Source organism: Rissa tridactyla, chromosome 1 (assembly GCF_028500815.1).
Source record: "Rissa tridactyla isolate bRisTri1 chromosome 1, bRisTri1.patW.cur.20221130, whole genome shotgun sequence".
Classification (NCBI taxonomy): Eukaryota; Metazoa; Chordata; class Aves; order Charadriiformes; family Laridae; genus Rissa; species Rissa tridactyla.
The window spans coordinates 136795253-136809579 of NC_071466.1; the positions used below are offsets into that span (position 1 = coordinate 136795253).

Genomic DNA, 14327 nt, shown 5'->3' on the forward strand with positions numbered 1-14327 from the left:
AAAGCAGCTGGAGGCTGGGAGTATTATCACATGTGTTTTCCTTGTTCATACTCTTCCTTTGGTGACCACTTATGATCATTGCTGAAAACAGGCTATTGGACTAGTTGGACCCTTGGCTGTATGGCCATTGTTATGTTCTCGCGTAAGAAAAGAAAAGAGCAAGTAACCTGGTGCAGAACAAAACATGCACACTTTCAACTCTTACTGCCTTAAATACTTTTTTCCAGTTGGACATTTTGACGAGAGATATTCAAACACTGAGTTATTGAGTAGTTACAAGAGGGATAGTCCAATCAGAGTCCATGTGGCACAACTACCGAGTAAACACAAACTAACTTCCAGCTGTTTTTCTGAGTTAAACCGAGGGCAAAGTATAGAAGGGTGATGAACTCTCCATTTGTTTCCATGCGCATTTGCCTGCAAATATTATCCCCCTGCTTTATCTTAAACATCTTGGCAACAGCATAGCCAACTGGGTGCTTTCAACTCCAGCTCTTCCTTTGACCGCTATCAGTGTTTGTGTTCCTGTTTAAATAAGATAAATAAGTTTAAAAAAAAAGAAGGGAGGGAAGAGATAGAGCAGAGCTGACTGCCTCATTTGGGTTTAAATTCTCATCCTGACTTTTTAAGAGGAGGGGGAGGAAAGAAGGGAATTCTTTTTCCAGTGAATTTAATTGAAAGATTCTAAAATAGCTCTCCTTTGAAAAATTCTTTTTATTTACAAAAGTTGTGTTGGAGTGAAATCCACGGAAAGACCCAAGAACGGGGGTTGAAAAATAAATCTCCCCTCCGGAGGTTAAACCTTTCCTTCCCTGCTAGGTGGTTTCTTTTGTTTTGTTTTCCTTTGCTTTGCCTTTGTTTGTGGCTTTCTCCTACTTGGCAGCGAAAAGAAGTCGCTGCATTTCTCCCTCACAGAAATCAAGTCACGCCGTCCCTAGGTTCACGCTGAGCAGATCTGTAAAGTTTTCCGAGCGAAAGGGAGTCACTTTTCCAGCGTGTGTGGGGGTGGCGGGGAGAAGAAGAGGTAGGGGCATCAGAAGCAACAGGGTCCCTGCCTCCAAGCTGCGGCGGCGGCTCCGCAGTTCTGCTAAGCACTTGCAGGCTGTGTAATTAACTGGGTAGGCAGTGAATTAAATCTTTGTAAAGCCCACTGAGTCGGGTGGGGGGGGGGTTCCTGCAAGCTCTTTTTTTTCCAACCGGTCTTAGGCGGCTGGGATAACATCAGAAGCAGCAGCAGCGAGGGGAAAAAAAAAAAAAAAAAAAGGGGGGAGCCCGCTGGACGCCGCAGGAGAGCCAAGCCCCCGCTCGGTGCGAGTGCTCCCGCCGGCGGGGAGCTGCGGGCGGCCGATGGACAACCTCCGCGGGGCCCGGCCGCTGCGGCTGCTCTTGCTCCTGGCGCTGATGCCTTCGCTCCGGGGCCAAGGTAAGTGCGGGGAGAGGCGCCGAGCCCAGCCCGGCGCCGCCGCCCGCGGGACCGGCTGTACCCCCGGGGCAGGCGGCGTGGGATCCCGGGGTCCCCTGGTGTGTGTCCCCCGTTTCCCCGTGCCCTTGGACGTCCCGGGCAGGCTTTAAAGCGCCGCTGCCACGTTCAAGTGAGCAGAAAGGCGTGGCGTGCACCGGCTCCGCTGCAGCCTCCGCTGCCACCGCCGGTTCCCATCTCGTCCCCCCCCGGACTCCGCTCCCCGGGGCCGCTGCCACCCGAGCAGATTAACTCTGACCCGGAGGGTCGATATGAGGCTCCGCCGGGACGGACTTTGCCGCTGGAAGTTGGTGAGTCGGAGCGCGCTTTCCGTCCGGTGGTCCCCCCACCGCCCCTGTATCCCTTCCCGGCACCGACACCCCCCCCCCCGGGCTCCTGGCGGCAGGGCCGGACGGACCCGCGGGGGCGGCTGCGGGGTTTCTGCAGCTCGGCGTCCCGGGAGTTGCGACATGTTGGGGCTGTCGCACGGTGTCCCCGTCCCCCCCCGCCCCGCGACGAAAGGCGGCCGGGGGTGGGTTAAATGGCAGAGCGCGGAGGTGGCGTGTCCCGAGAGCGGCGGTCGGGAACGGTGTCGGGTCTGATCTGCTGGGGACCAAATTACACTACCCCCCCCCCAAAAAAAAAAAAAAAAAAAAAAACAAACGGGAAACGGGATCAGCAGTTAACTTGGAATCTCAGTGGAGCAGGAAAAATAGCGAAGCAAAGGCATGCAGGCTTTTTAAAGAGCAAACGTGAAACGTTTATGAATGGTGTTGTGCGATGCGGTTGCTTTTGGAAGCAGGGATCTGGATTCGGGCCATGACTCCCTTGCCGTAACTGTGCTTTTTTTTTTTTTCCCCCTTTTCTCTTCATACTGTATAAAAAGACGATATTAATTTGATTTAATGCAGTGTAGTTATCCAGTGCAAATATAACTGGTAAGATATGACAAAGAAACTACTTTTCATGTGATGGTAATGAATTTATCATTGCTAACAGGTAAGTGACTTTTTCTATTAGAGTAACCCCAAGGGAGCCATTCAGAGTTAAGGCTTGATTATGCCATGCTCCAGGCAAACATTTACAAACGTATGGTCTCTGGCCTAGGCCTAACAATGGCAGACAGAAGCCTTTGAAGTAAATTATTTGTTACTATCACAGTATTCTGGCTCTTAGATTTTCACGTAGCAAAGCACTTGTCACAGATATCCTTTAAAATACTTGCTTTTGATAGAGAGATGTTAGCCACTCCTTTTAAAGAAGGAGGGACAGAATAAAGAAGGTTAGAAAAGCAACATTTAGTGCCAGAATCCCAAGGTAACTCCTGCTTTCTCTCAGACAACAGGGTACATCAGCAAAACTCTGGCTTTGATGTATCACAGTGAACAGACATCGTAATTTTAAGCATTCAACATTATTATAAAACACTGAGTAATTCCATTTTATAATCTCAGTGTACATTTAACCTTAACTACTGGACTACCTGTTAGAAAACTGGTAAGTAATTAGATATATAAGTTCAGGTTTTCAAAGCTTTTTGTTAACACAAACTATAGTCAAATTTGGCAATAAAAGGTATATCAGATTTTTATTCTTAAATAAAAATCCATACTCTTAATTTCACCTAGAATTTTTACATCTCTAGAATTGTGAAAACAGTACATTGTATAAAAGTAGATTTAAATGTCTAAAAGCAGAATGAGGATCCTTGCTTAGGACACTACCTCTTGAAGAGTAGACGGCTCAGGTGAAATCATTACTAGTAATTAATAATTACTAGTAATTGTAATTGCTGTAAGAAATGTGCGTTATTTCACATGGCCATCTGTGTTTTGCAGGCAAATGAAGTAATTACTTTGTGAGATCATGTTACTTAAGTGCAGGCTCTTTGGGGCAGAGCTGGTGTTCCGCTGTGTGACTTGTCTAAAGGGGCTTGGGGCAAAGAGGAGCTCCCAAGGGGCTTTAGTGATACAGTTGCCAACTTGCTAGGAAATATATTTCTGAAATACAGCTACCCCCTAAGCTTGTTACCGTCAGTTTTCTTAATTGCTTTTCCTTATTAATGAATCACGAAATCATCAGTAGCTATTAATTAAAAGTCCGCATTCTGAAAAAACAGAAGGGACTGGCTCCACTGGAACTGCCATGTGAATATAGATATGCGCTTCATTCTCTGCAAAAGTAAAGGTCTTAAAAAAAACTTCTAAATTTTATAATGTAGCTTGGCTTTATTGTAAGCATTTCTTCTTTAAAAAACTTTTTTTTGCTTATGATGTAAACTACCATCTACTGCAGAAGATGAATTACGCACATCATTATGTCCAGTGAGTGTATGAATAGTTCATCCCCTAGCTGCGTCTTTGGCATGTCTTGGTACTACAGGCACAGAGAGTTTAACTCACTAAACATCTGGAAACATGTCTTTTCAGGGTGAGCTTATAGTTCGTAATAAAAAAAAATGTTCCACTGACTTTGTGGAATGAGTTTTATTTTAAGATTATGATTTTTACATGTGCTTTTATAGCAGTAAATTTATAAGGAGTATATGGGTGGAGGTAGGACTTATAAAAGGCTAAATCTGTGCTTTCTTTTGCCCACTATCATAGATAAAATCTCCTCAAAAATCACATACTACCAAAAAATACAATTCTCAAATACGAGTGCTGTCTCTAAATTGGTTTTCAGTTGAGTTTCTTTTTAACAGTACATTTTCAGATGTGACATTTTATTGCAATCAGGGAAGAGCAAGATGTTAAACTTGTTTTTCATCTGTGTAATTGAAAGCAGACATGTTAGTGAAATCCAAGATGAAAATCCATAAACTAGCTTATCAAGTTACTGCAGTATATTTATACTGCTCTGTCACATTGCAGGCATTATCTGATAGCAGGTCAATGCATTTTCTAAAGTTATTTATTTATTATTGCACTTTAGCCCATTCTACAAGTTTCATACCAACTTTACAGGTGTTTTTAATAAATAGTTGTGTTAAGACCAACTTGTTCTACAATACTTTTGTTAACGTTTTCTGAAATGAGAGATGAGCCTTAGACATCTGTGACTTGACAGAAATAGAGTTACCTGTGACCATAAAAGAATTTAAGTTTGGTTTTGTGAGTTCTGGATAGATCTAAAGAAGTTAGTTGCAAAATCAATTCAGTAAACAGCCAGTATGGGTTTACTAGATGTAGTAAAATATCTGTAGAGAATAAAAGGGGAAGAGACTTTGAAGGTCAAGAAAGAGCAAGCTGAAATACAAATTAAAAAAGAATCAAGGCACAGGCAAGAATTTTAATGGTAGCATAGAGTGGTTTCATATGAAAGAGATAAATGAACAAAAGCTTTTGTGAAAAAGGTTGTAAAAAGTGAGGGTTGACAGTCACAGAATGAGGAAAATGAGCAAAGTTAAGAAAGACCGAAATAAGCAGAGCATTTTAGCCAGAACAGGCAAAAGTTTTTATAAAGCATTCAGGAAATGTCAGGCATATGTATTTACGTGTAGATTTGATGGAAAGAAGTAGGCCACGTGTTAAGATTTTAATAGTTAAGTCATCACATATAATTAAACTAGGAGCGTGGACAACATTGCTCGAAGATAAAATGTAGAAGGGGAGGCAGAAGATTGAGAAGGCTTCACGGTGAGAAAGAATAGAAAAATTGTTCACAAAAAAGTCAATGAAGGAGTTGTCAAGAGCAAGAGGGAAAACAGTGGAAGAGGGCACATGAAGCAATATTACTGGCCGTAATATTTTATGAGTAAAAATCAGTTTAGAAACGCTCAGAGCAATGCCAGGTAAAGCGGAGAGGGAGGAATCAAAGTAGTATCTACAGAGGTGATGTCCTGGGTAATTTGCAGTGACAGGGAGAGTGTGTACAGTAAGGGAGAAATGGTGGCAGTTGTGACAGTAGCCTGCCTATCAGACTGGGAGATGATTCTTGTCCTGCTGAAATCGTCTCTGGCAAGCCACTGGGACAGTCCAGTAAAAGCCATCTCTGATGAACAGGATGCAGCAGTTCTAAAGAAGGATCTCCAGTGCTAATGCTTTCCTGAATACACTGGCACATCTTTGGCTCACACAGTTAATGAAGCTTCTTGCCTTCACGTTTTTTAAACAAGTAACACTTTTTTTTCCCCCAGCACTCATGACTACTTTGTCTTTGCTTTGTACTTAGTATAATCTACGTTAGGCTTAAAAGTTTTGAGAAATTTCCCTTTGGATTTCAGATATGTGCTGTTGGGTTGCAAAATGAAACTGGATTTCTATATTCTCAGGCATTCTCATTCAAATTAACCAAATTAATTTGAAATTCTCATTAAAAGAAAGCTGAATGATATCTCTGGTGAAGTTTTGGGTGCTTGCCACACAAGCGTAGGAAGTACATTATTTTCTGGGTTATGGTAGCACCCACAAATGACCCACACTGAACAAGCATGTAAGATGTTCCCTGCTAAAGGGTTCACTTTTGGGTCTAGTACTGTCAAAATCTGGATTGAGACCTTAAGCATAGTAATAAAGAAAGTAATGTCTAAAAAAGCCTTTTGTATGATGCTGAAGTATGTGTATGGATATAGAAATACTTTGTCTGGTATATTCCAGCTTTTTAGGCTGTTTACTAGAATTTAGTAAGCACTGGAAGGATATCCTCTACAAAAGCTACCAGCTGTACATCCATTTGAAATACTACCGTCTCCCAGGTTTGAAGTTCTTATCACTGACTAAATTCCAAGCTCGGAGTACTGAGTACTTCTAATATGAATACTTTGGCAGAAGATCTGTAAGAGATAGATATCAATTTGCAACTCAGTATACACAATTTCAATAATGAGGAAAATCTCCTGGAAGAGTTTTAGTAACAGTTTCTCCAAAAGAAAACCTTTCCTAAATCATTATTATATAAATATGTACAAAAAAAGGATCTTTATTTCCTCCCTGCTTTGTAAAGTCTGCAGTTCCTTCTATGTTCATTAGTTACTGGAACCTTGTCCCATTGTGCTATAGATTTTATCCCATATACATAATGTTTCCGGACTGTTCTTTCAATGTGGCAGTAGAATCATAGAATCATTTAGGTTGGAAAAGACCCTTGGGATCATTGAGTCCAACCATCAACCCCACTCTACAAAGTTCTCCCCTACACCACATCCCCCAACACCACATCTAAACGACTCTTAAACACATTTGGGGATGGTGACTCCACCACCTCCCTGGGCAGCCTATTCCAGTGTCTGACTGCTCTTTCTGTGAAAAATTTTTCCCTAATGTCCAGTCTAAACCTACAGTAGAGTATCAGAATCTTTCGTCATTGTCCATATATTTTTTTTTCTAATTCAGCAATAAATATGCCTACACAGTAGATATGCGTTGCTTAAGCAGTATATAAAAGCATAGTTATTCTTGCTAATTTTCTGGTCAGATGAAAATGGAGAAATCCTAGTGTGAAAATGTTTTTCCTGTAACCATTTCACACGGGAAAGTTTAGAAATGCTTGAGCATATGTATGGTTGATACTCTGAGACATGCTGCTCTGTCATATTCTTGTATTCTTCCTATTTTGATTGCTTTAGTTTAAATACATACATATTTTTGGACTTGATCCAAAGCTCCTTAAGGGCTATCTAAGGACTGTCATTTACTACAGTACTTTTTGGATCACGGCCTTCATACAAATGAACAGGACTAACAATAGATTAATTGTAACACCCTATATAAAACTTTCTAATCACACATTTTTTTAAAGATTTGAAATGTGAAGTCAAGAGAAGACAAAAACTTGTTCTTAAATGTGCCACTGGAGGCTATCAGTACCCTGTAAAGTAATTTCTTTATTTGCATGATTTTTTCATACAGTGGGGAACGAAGGACAAAATTTAGTATGTGCTTGTCAGAAAGAGCAGTTTCTGTTCTTCTTCCAATTATTAGTCTTTTTTATAGGTCCACCCGTGTCATCTTGGTGGGACTGGGTTCTTTAGACCACCCGTGTCCATCAGAGCTTTTTCATGTTCTTGTGAATATATAAAGTCGAGGACAGCCTTACTTATACTAAGCTGTTTCTATGATGCTGACTCAGTGGACTCCAGTATTAAATTTCTCTCAATTTCTTCATGTCTTCTAGAAATCATCAGGACAGTCTTCAGTCTTCTAGTCTTAGTATCTTTCAATCTCCAGCCTCCTCATAGAAGTCCGGAAAATAACCTATCCAGAAAGGTGAAAAAATTCAAGTTAATTTGGAAAGACAGGAAAGACATTCACGTGAAGTAGCAGTCCTCAGATACAGGTTGCGAAGTGTGTAAAAGGTAGCAACAAAGGAACGGGCTTAAATGGGCTTCTGGAGCAGACAGTGAGGTAATACATTATTAAAAATTCTCTGTCGTTAGGGACATTGGAGCACAAGAGCACATTGTCTAGAGAGGTTGTGAAATCAGCCTCACTTGATATCGTTATGAATAACTCTGCCTGAGAGTAGTGGGTAGCACAAGATAACCTCTTGAGGGCTCCTACATCCCTATCTTCTGTGGTATTTTGGCCCGTATATAGGATGCCTTATAGTCTTCCTGCAATAGGTGGAGTCTTCTTTTCTAATTTTTCAATAGCCAGTTGCCTTTTTTGAAGATTTCTTTCTATTAGGCAGAATAAAAACCCCCACAGTAAAGCACTTGCTTTGCCCACCAGGGAAAATAAGACATGTTGCAACAGACCATTGCCTCCCTTAGGCCTGTCTTTATCACCAAACACAGCAGCTACCTCATCAGCACCTATTGCCATGAACGATTTTTAAGAGCTTCTTTTATTAACTGCAAACAGACACCTCATAAAATGAGGTTTGGCCATATCTGAAAAATCCCCCTAATTGTGCGATGGCCACTGCTGGTGCCACCAGAGCCGCATTCCCCATAAATGAGTGTTCTTCAGACCAAAGAAAATTTCCAGTAAAATGTTGGCTGTTTTAAAACCAACCACAAAGCACAGTAACATACCAGGCATTTCCTTTAGGGTGCTGCTACTTTAGTGAGAGTGCTAACTGGTTTTCTTCAGTGATTTCAGCTATGCTGAAATAGCCACACTCAGCTGAGAATTCATCTGAAGGTAAAGGTTCAAACCCTTTAAGCCTGTTTAGGGAGAATATTGTATTTCGTAGCAGCACGTGAACTGTGAGTGATTGTCAGTCCATAAAGGTCCAGTATGACCTCCACACGTGGGAGAGAGAAGCACCATTGTCATAGGCCCTCTCTGAGGGCAAAGAGTAGTCTAGAGCAGTACTGGAGAGGGGCAGCTGGTGATGAACACAGCCTTGCAGGCTGCAACAGATGCATTGGAGACTGCCTCCTGGCTTGTGCAGTTGTGGGGAAGACAAGAGAGAGCATTCTGGCTCCAAGTTTCATGCATTTGTTACGAAGTTCAAACTGGCCTTTTCTTTAAGGGAATCTATAAGAATGACCTAGTGGAATGACTAAGAACAGCTTACTGTCCAAAGGCGACCAATGCTACAGCTCAGCTGTGTCTATTCATCTTACCCCGTCAGTACATTGGCATATTTGATGCACGGTCTTGAGGTAAACAAGAACATCTCTGCAGAAAAAGAAAAGCTCCTGTTCGCTTTACTTCTTTCTTTGCATATAAAATGGAGGATGGGCATCTTCATTCCAACTCCAGCCTGAAGAGATCCAGCAAATACTCACGTCATCTCAGCTGGAGAATGTAATGCTTTCCTGCATCCCTCCATTACTCCCAATTCAAAGTATTTTTTTCAGGGAATCATGAAGCCAGGTTTTCTGTTGTATGTCTTTCTCTCTCGTAGTTTCAGGTGTCCTTCACCCTTTCCTCTACTCTGTGTGCCTAATCCCTAGGCTGAGACATGAGATCAAGATGCAACAAGGCTGTACTTAGGTTAGTCTATTACCCACTGGACCTTTGAAGTCAGCTGGCTTCCCTCTTGTCTAAACGCGTCTCTGGGTCTGTTTAATGCCTTAATTGGCTGTCCAGAGTGTATTTGCATTGCCAGGAAACAGCATTTCAACAGTTTGTTGTAAGGACAGCCAAAAAACCAAGACTACAAATCCCAGCTGCCAGCACTTGACCCACTTCCCTGGTACAAAGGCAGCTAACTCGTCCACCTAAAATTAGCCAGGTGTCATTGTTTCAAGAACAGTTGGTTTGGCGTAGCAGGCCAGGCATACTTTATCTGCCCTGAACCTATGGCATGGTGGAGTCTTGGCCAAAGGGGTATGCAGTTGCTCTGGTTTTGTCTCAGGAGAGTGCGGATGGAAAGGGAGGTTGGAAGACAAAGAATATGACTCTGAATAATACGGATGGCCAGTCTGTCATTTTGAAGATCAAATTCTGTATGTAGACTTGGTAGGTTGTTTTTTTTCAGCCAACGGTTAGATGGATGAGCATCACTAGTAAGACAGTTTTCTCGACAGGACAGGACAGGAAAGATTTCGTCAGAAAGGTAGCTGTGATAGTTGATAGTATTTTCCTTACTGGAAACCTAAACTAGTGCATGTCTGTTGTAAGCATGGGTTCCAAAATTCTGGATGACGTACTGTTATTGAAACGTGTTGGACTAGTGCTGAGCTTTCACAGAGTCCATCTGCTGCCTGTATCTGCATATGCCGAGAAGTGATAATCATGTTCTGTTTTCTCACATTCCATAGTGCTGAGTACAGAGTAAATTGAGTGAAGGGCAAGACCTGCACCACATTTTCCAAACTTAATGAATTAATGTGCTTAAAAGATTGAAAACATCTTAATAAGGAGGTGTGACTTTGACCCCTTGACCTGGACTCCCTTCCAAATCCATAACCAACTATAGCTGGTTATGTGGGCTGGGAAGTTGGTGAATTAGACGGTCACATCACATATTGCACTGAAGAACTCAAAAGCTTTACTAGCACTAGCTAGATAAGCCCACCTAGGCTTAGACGTGGCTTTGGTTTGGTATTATCATCAGCTTTGTAACTGTTCCATAGATCAGCACTGAGTAATGAACAGCTGTCTCATCCGGGATTGTACATAGGCTCTTCCATCATCAGCAGCTGTACACAATGCCTGCCGTTGTAGATTGTTACTTAAAAAAAATCTGTTCCTTTTTGATCTAGCTGGAATGCTACTGCCATGAAAATTATCCAGTCCTTTTTACTTTTGCTTATTTTTTGCACAATTCCCAGAAACAATTCAGGGTTTCTCATTCCAGGAATCATACTTTTGGGTAACATTCTTAAGCTTATCTTTCTTTTGCAGAAAATATTCACTGTGGCAGCTGAATAAGCAATTATTACATCATAGAAGTCTAAGGTTATACAGATTTCAACCACATTTCTTGCTTTGAACTCCCACACAGTATGGCAATCCCGTTAAGATTAGCAAACTATCTTTTTTTTTTTTTAAAAACAACCATATGCTCGTACACATTTTGTCTACGTAAGCATAGTTCATAACTAGCACATGAATGCGTCACGTGCAAAAAATGTTTTCATTTGCATGACCTTTAATCACGTCTTATCTGATAGGTCTTCTTCATGACAGCTTTTGTAAAATTAGAGTTCTGAGTTCTAGGTGTCTTTCTACTGTCCTCTTCTGAAATCACTCTCAGAATACTGCATATACCACCTTAACATCAGGACAGGCATCCTTGCTGTTACCGTATTAACGCGACTCAAGTTCTTTTGGATGCCCTGCTGCACATACTTTTTTACAGGGACAAAGTAGTGATGAAGTTGCATTTATCTTATCCAAAATAGACTTGGATTTTCTCAATTAGTCAATTAGCATGCAAAAATACTTTATCTGAGTGAAAAGGAATTAAACACGCTACCATCTTAACAGATCTCAGATTTATCTTCATATTTTTCTGTCTCACGATACCAAAAAGCTGAACAAATGCTTCACAAACTTACAAAAAGGACCAGGCAGTGTATTCCTGATGTTACAGCTTTCCTCTAGCGTTTCTCCCTCCAAATAAAAAAGTGACATTTCAGCTGAACAAAGACAATATAATCAGCCTTTCCCAAAAGTGTTTTGTCTGTCAGATGCCTGATATTTCTCTGGCTGATCTGCATGAAACATTATGCACTTGGCAAAACAGTTGAAGGGGCATCAGGTTCAGAAGAGCAGTACTGTAATTCCTATTTGATTATCTTTGGAACTCAGCTCTGAGGGGTGCTACGAGCCCATCAACTGCAGTAAAAGGCACATGGTCACATTCAGAGAAAAAAGGAACGATTGCTTTCTGCCCAGTAAGTGAGATTCTTCAAGATGTTGTAATCCGAGTAGTTTCTACCATCTGCTTTCCACTACCCCGTCGTTTCAGATGCCCTGCATTACAGGCTTCTAGTTATGAGAAACTGAGGAGAGGCCACGGCCCCCCCCCATGCTGTTGGTCCCCTGAGGAGGGTGTGAGGAGGCACAAATGGCCTCAGCATGAACTGCTTGCCCAAAGATTTCCAACTGGGAACCACATGAATATGCACATGTACAGTTGAATCCACAACACTGGAAAAATACGGTTATGAGACGGTAAGTCTGTCCTGCTTCTAAATACTCGTTAACAACTCTTGATGCCAAAATAGTCAGAATCGATTCCAGTGCAATCGGGAGTTGACACCCGAAGTGTGAGACGTGTACTTTCTGAAATTTTGAAAGAGCAGAGGTTTGTCAACGAACGACCATTTTTGAAAGCAAACTGCAAAGCCAAGCTAGAGAAAATGTTTTTCACTGTTTTATTGTTATATTTTAGAAGAATGGCCTTGAGGGTGGAGTCCTTTTTTTACTGCTTGTTTTTCACTTCCCTCTATTCTCAAGAGGTTTTTGGCAGGATCTTTGGAGGATATGAATTGTGATGTCACCAAAAAAATGAGCCTGGACCACAGTTCTCTGTCAACGAACTATCCGAAATCCTTCTTTGTCTGGATACGCTCCTACAGACGAGCTTGCTTAGCTTGGCCTGCTTTGAATTCTTGAGTTATTTGGTTGGAGTAGAGGTGTGTTGCCAGAGCTGGGAGGGAAGAACTGGTGTCCAGAGCCAGGGATTGTCCTTCTGGGGAGGAACTTGGCTAAAGACCCATTTGTACAAAGCCCTGCAAAAACCTGCAGCCAGCTCTGCACTTCAGTTAAACGTGTATCATTTTTCAACACGGTTAAGATTAATTGCAGACAACAGGACTAAAAATATGGTTATTTGTAACACATTGTATGAAATTTGATGGATATAATGTTTGTTAGCAGTACACTGGCAGACAGAGAGCACCAGACAGGGTCCCTATTCCCAAAGAAGAGATCAGGCACAAATTCATGTCTTTCACCACAGACAGATATTTATTTACAAGACTGATTTTCTCTGTAGCATTATAAACTACAATTAGCTTTCAGACACTGGCATGAATTCTGGACACACTGAGGAATTCAAGAGAAATATTGCCTTGACTTCATAATGACAGAATTTTGACCATTGTTTTGGGTATGTAAGTAAGACTAGAAGGGTGACCTGGGTCATAGAGTACAAAGCTCTGTTATAAGCTAACATTTAATGTCATTCCGTTTATAAGTGTAATGATTTTCTTATTAAAAAATGTTTGGCTTACTTGATCCCATAATTTTGATTATTGTTTACTGCTGTAGCATTTGTTGACAGAAACCACATCCTTTCACAAGCTTTACTTATCTAGGCTTAGAATGGTCTATTTCTTCCAGTTTCTCCTCATATAATAGGGCTTTGGTTGCCCTGCCTTTCTTTACGCATTTTCCATTTTGATGTAATAGTTCCTAAAGAGACATAGCCAGAATTATGCTCAGTACTGCCGAGCTTAGCGCTTTAGAATTGATAACTACCTTAAGAGTGCCTACATTAAGATGATTGATACATCCTAAAATCTCCTTTAACTCTTTCCTTTTTGCTTTGAATTTTTGAGTTATAATCGCTAGTCAGGAATATAGGTTGTTCCCTGCAAACAACTGAGTTACAGGAGGGGGGCTGTCTTCTCTACTTGCTTTCAGCTGCTTTTTACTTTCCCGCATACGAAGATCTGCCAGTTGAGGTACTCCTGTAAACTCTGTCTGATGCGTGTCAAAGTAAGTGTGATTATGAACAGAACAGGTTAGGAGGTAGATACATGGACAGATAGAAGGAGGCTGTAACCCTCATACATCAGGAGCACCTGGGGAATGATGGGGTTGTAACTGTTATAGGTAGAGCCAGAGGAGACAGATGCCTATCCTTACTAGACTCTGCAGGAAGTGTTTTGTGAAGATGGATAGTATTGAATATCATGCTGCTGCTTATTGAAGTTTGCTCCCTCTAGATGTGCTTGGAGCAAAACTAAGAATGAGAATTATGTGAGGCATTTTATGATCCAGTGGAGAGAGATGGTTTGGGAATAACTGTATGCGCTCCCTGTTCTACCATCAGCTTGCTTTGTAAATTGGGCAAGTCATTTCATCCTTCTATGCTTCAGCTTCCCCATCAAAAAGAAGTAAATGAGATTTGCCTTTTCCTGTGCAACACAGACCTACAGTTGAAAGGGTCTTACTTATTTTTGATTAAGTAATCAGTCACAGAATCGTTTAGGTTGGAAGGGACCTCTTGAGATCATCCAGTGTTTGAACACTCTCACAGTAAAGTGGTGTTTTCTTCTGTTCAGGTGGAACATCGTATGGTCTAATTTATGCCAATTGCCTCTTGTCCTGTCAGTGGACAGTATTGAGAGGAGTCTGGCTCCCTCTTTTTCATCCCCTCCCATCAGGCATTTATAAACATCAATCAGATTCCCTCTGAGCCTTCTCTTCTGCAGGCTAAACAGTCCCAGCTCTCAGTCTCTCCTCATATGAAACATACTCCAGTACATAAATTGTCTTGGTGGCCCTGCACTGGA

At 41.6% G+C, this 14327-nt stretch overlaps 1 protein-coding gene across 3 annotated transcripts in view; it reads left to right on the top strand.

Annotated features, from left to right (window-relative positions):
• Positions 1 to 615: 615 nt before the first annotated feature.
• Positions 616 to 14327, top strand: part of FBLN1 (fibulin 1) — an 84453-nt gene continuing 70741 nt past the window's right edge. Inside the window, exon 1 of one of the 3 annotated variants that reach the window (XM_054222248.1) lies at positions 616 to 1423. In XM_054222248.1, the coding sequence (XP_054078223.1) occupies positions 1348 to 1423 (76 nt within the window). In that variant the 5' untranslated portion in view covers positions 616 to 1347. The other 2 variants (XM_054222239.1, XM_054222257.1) reach the window with 2 other exon arrangements.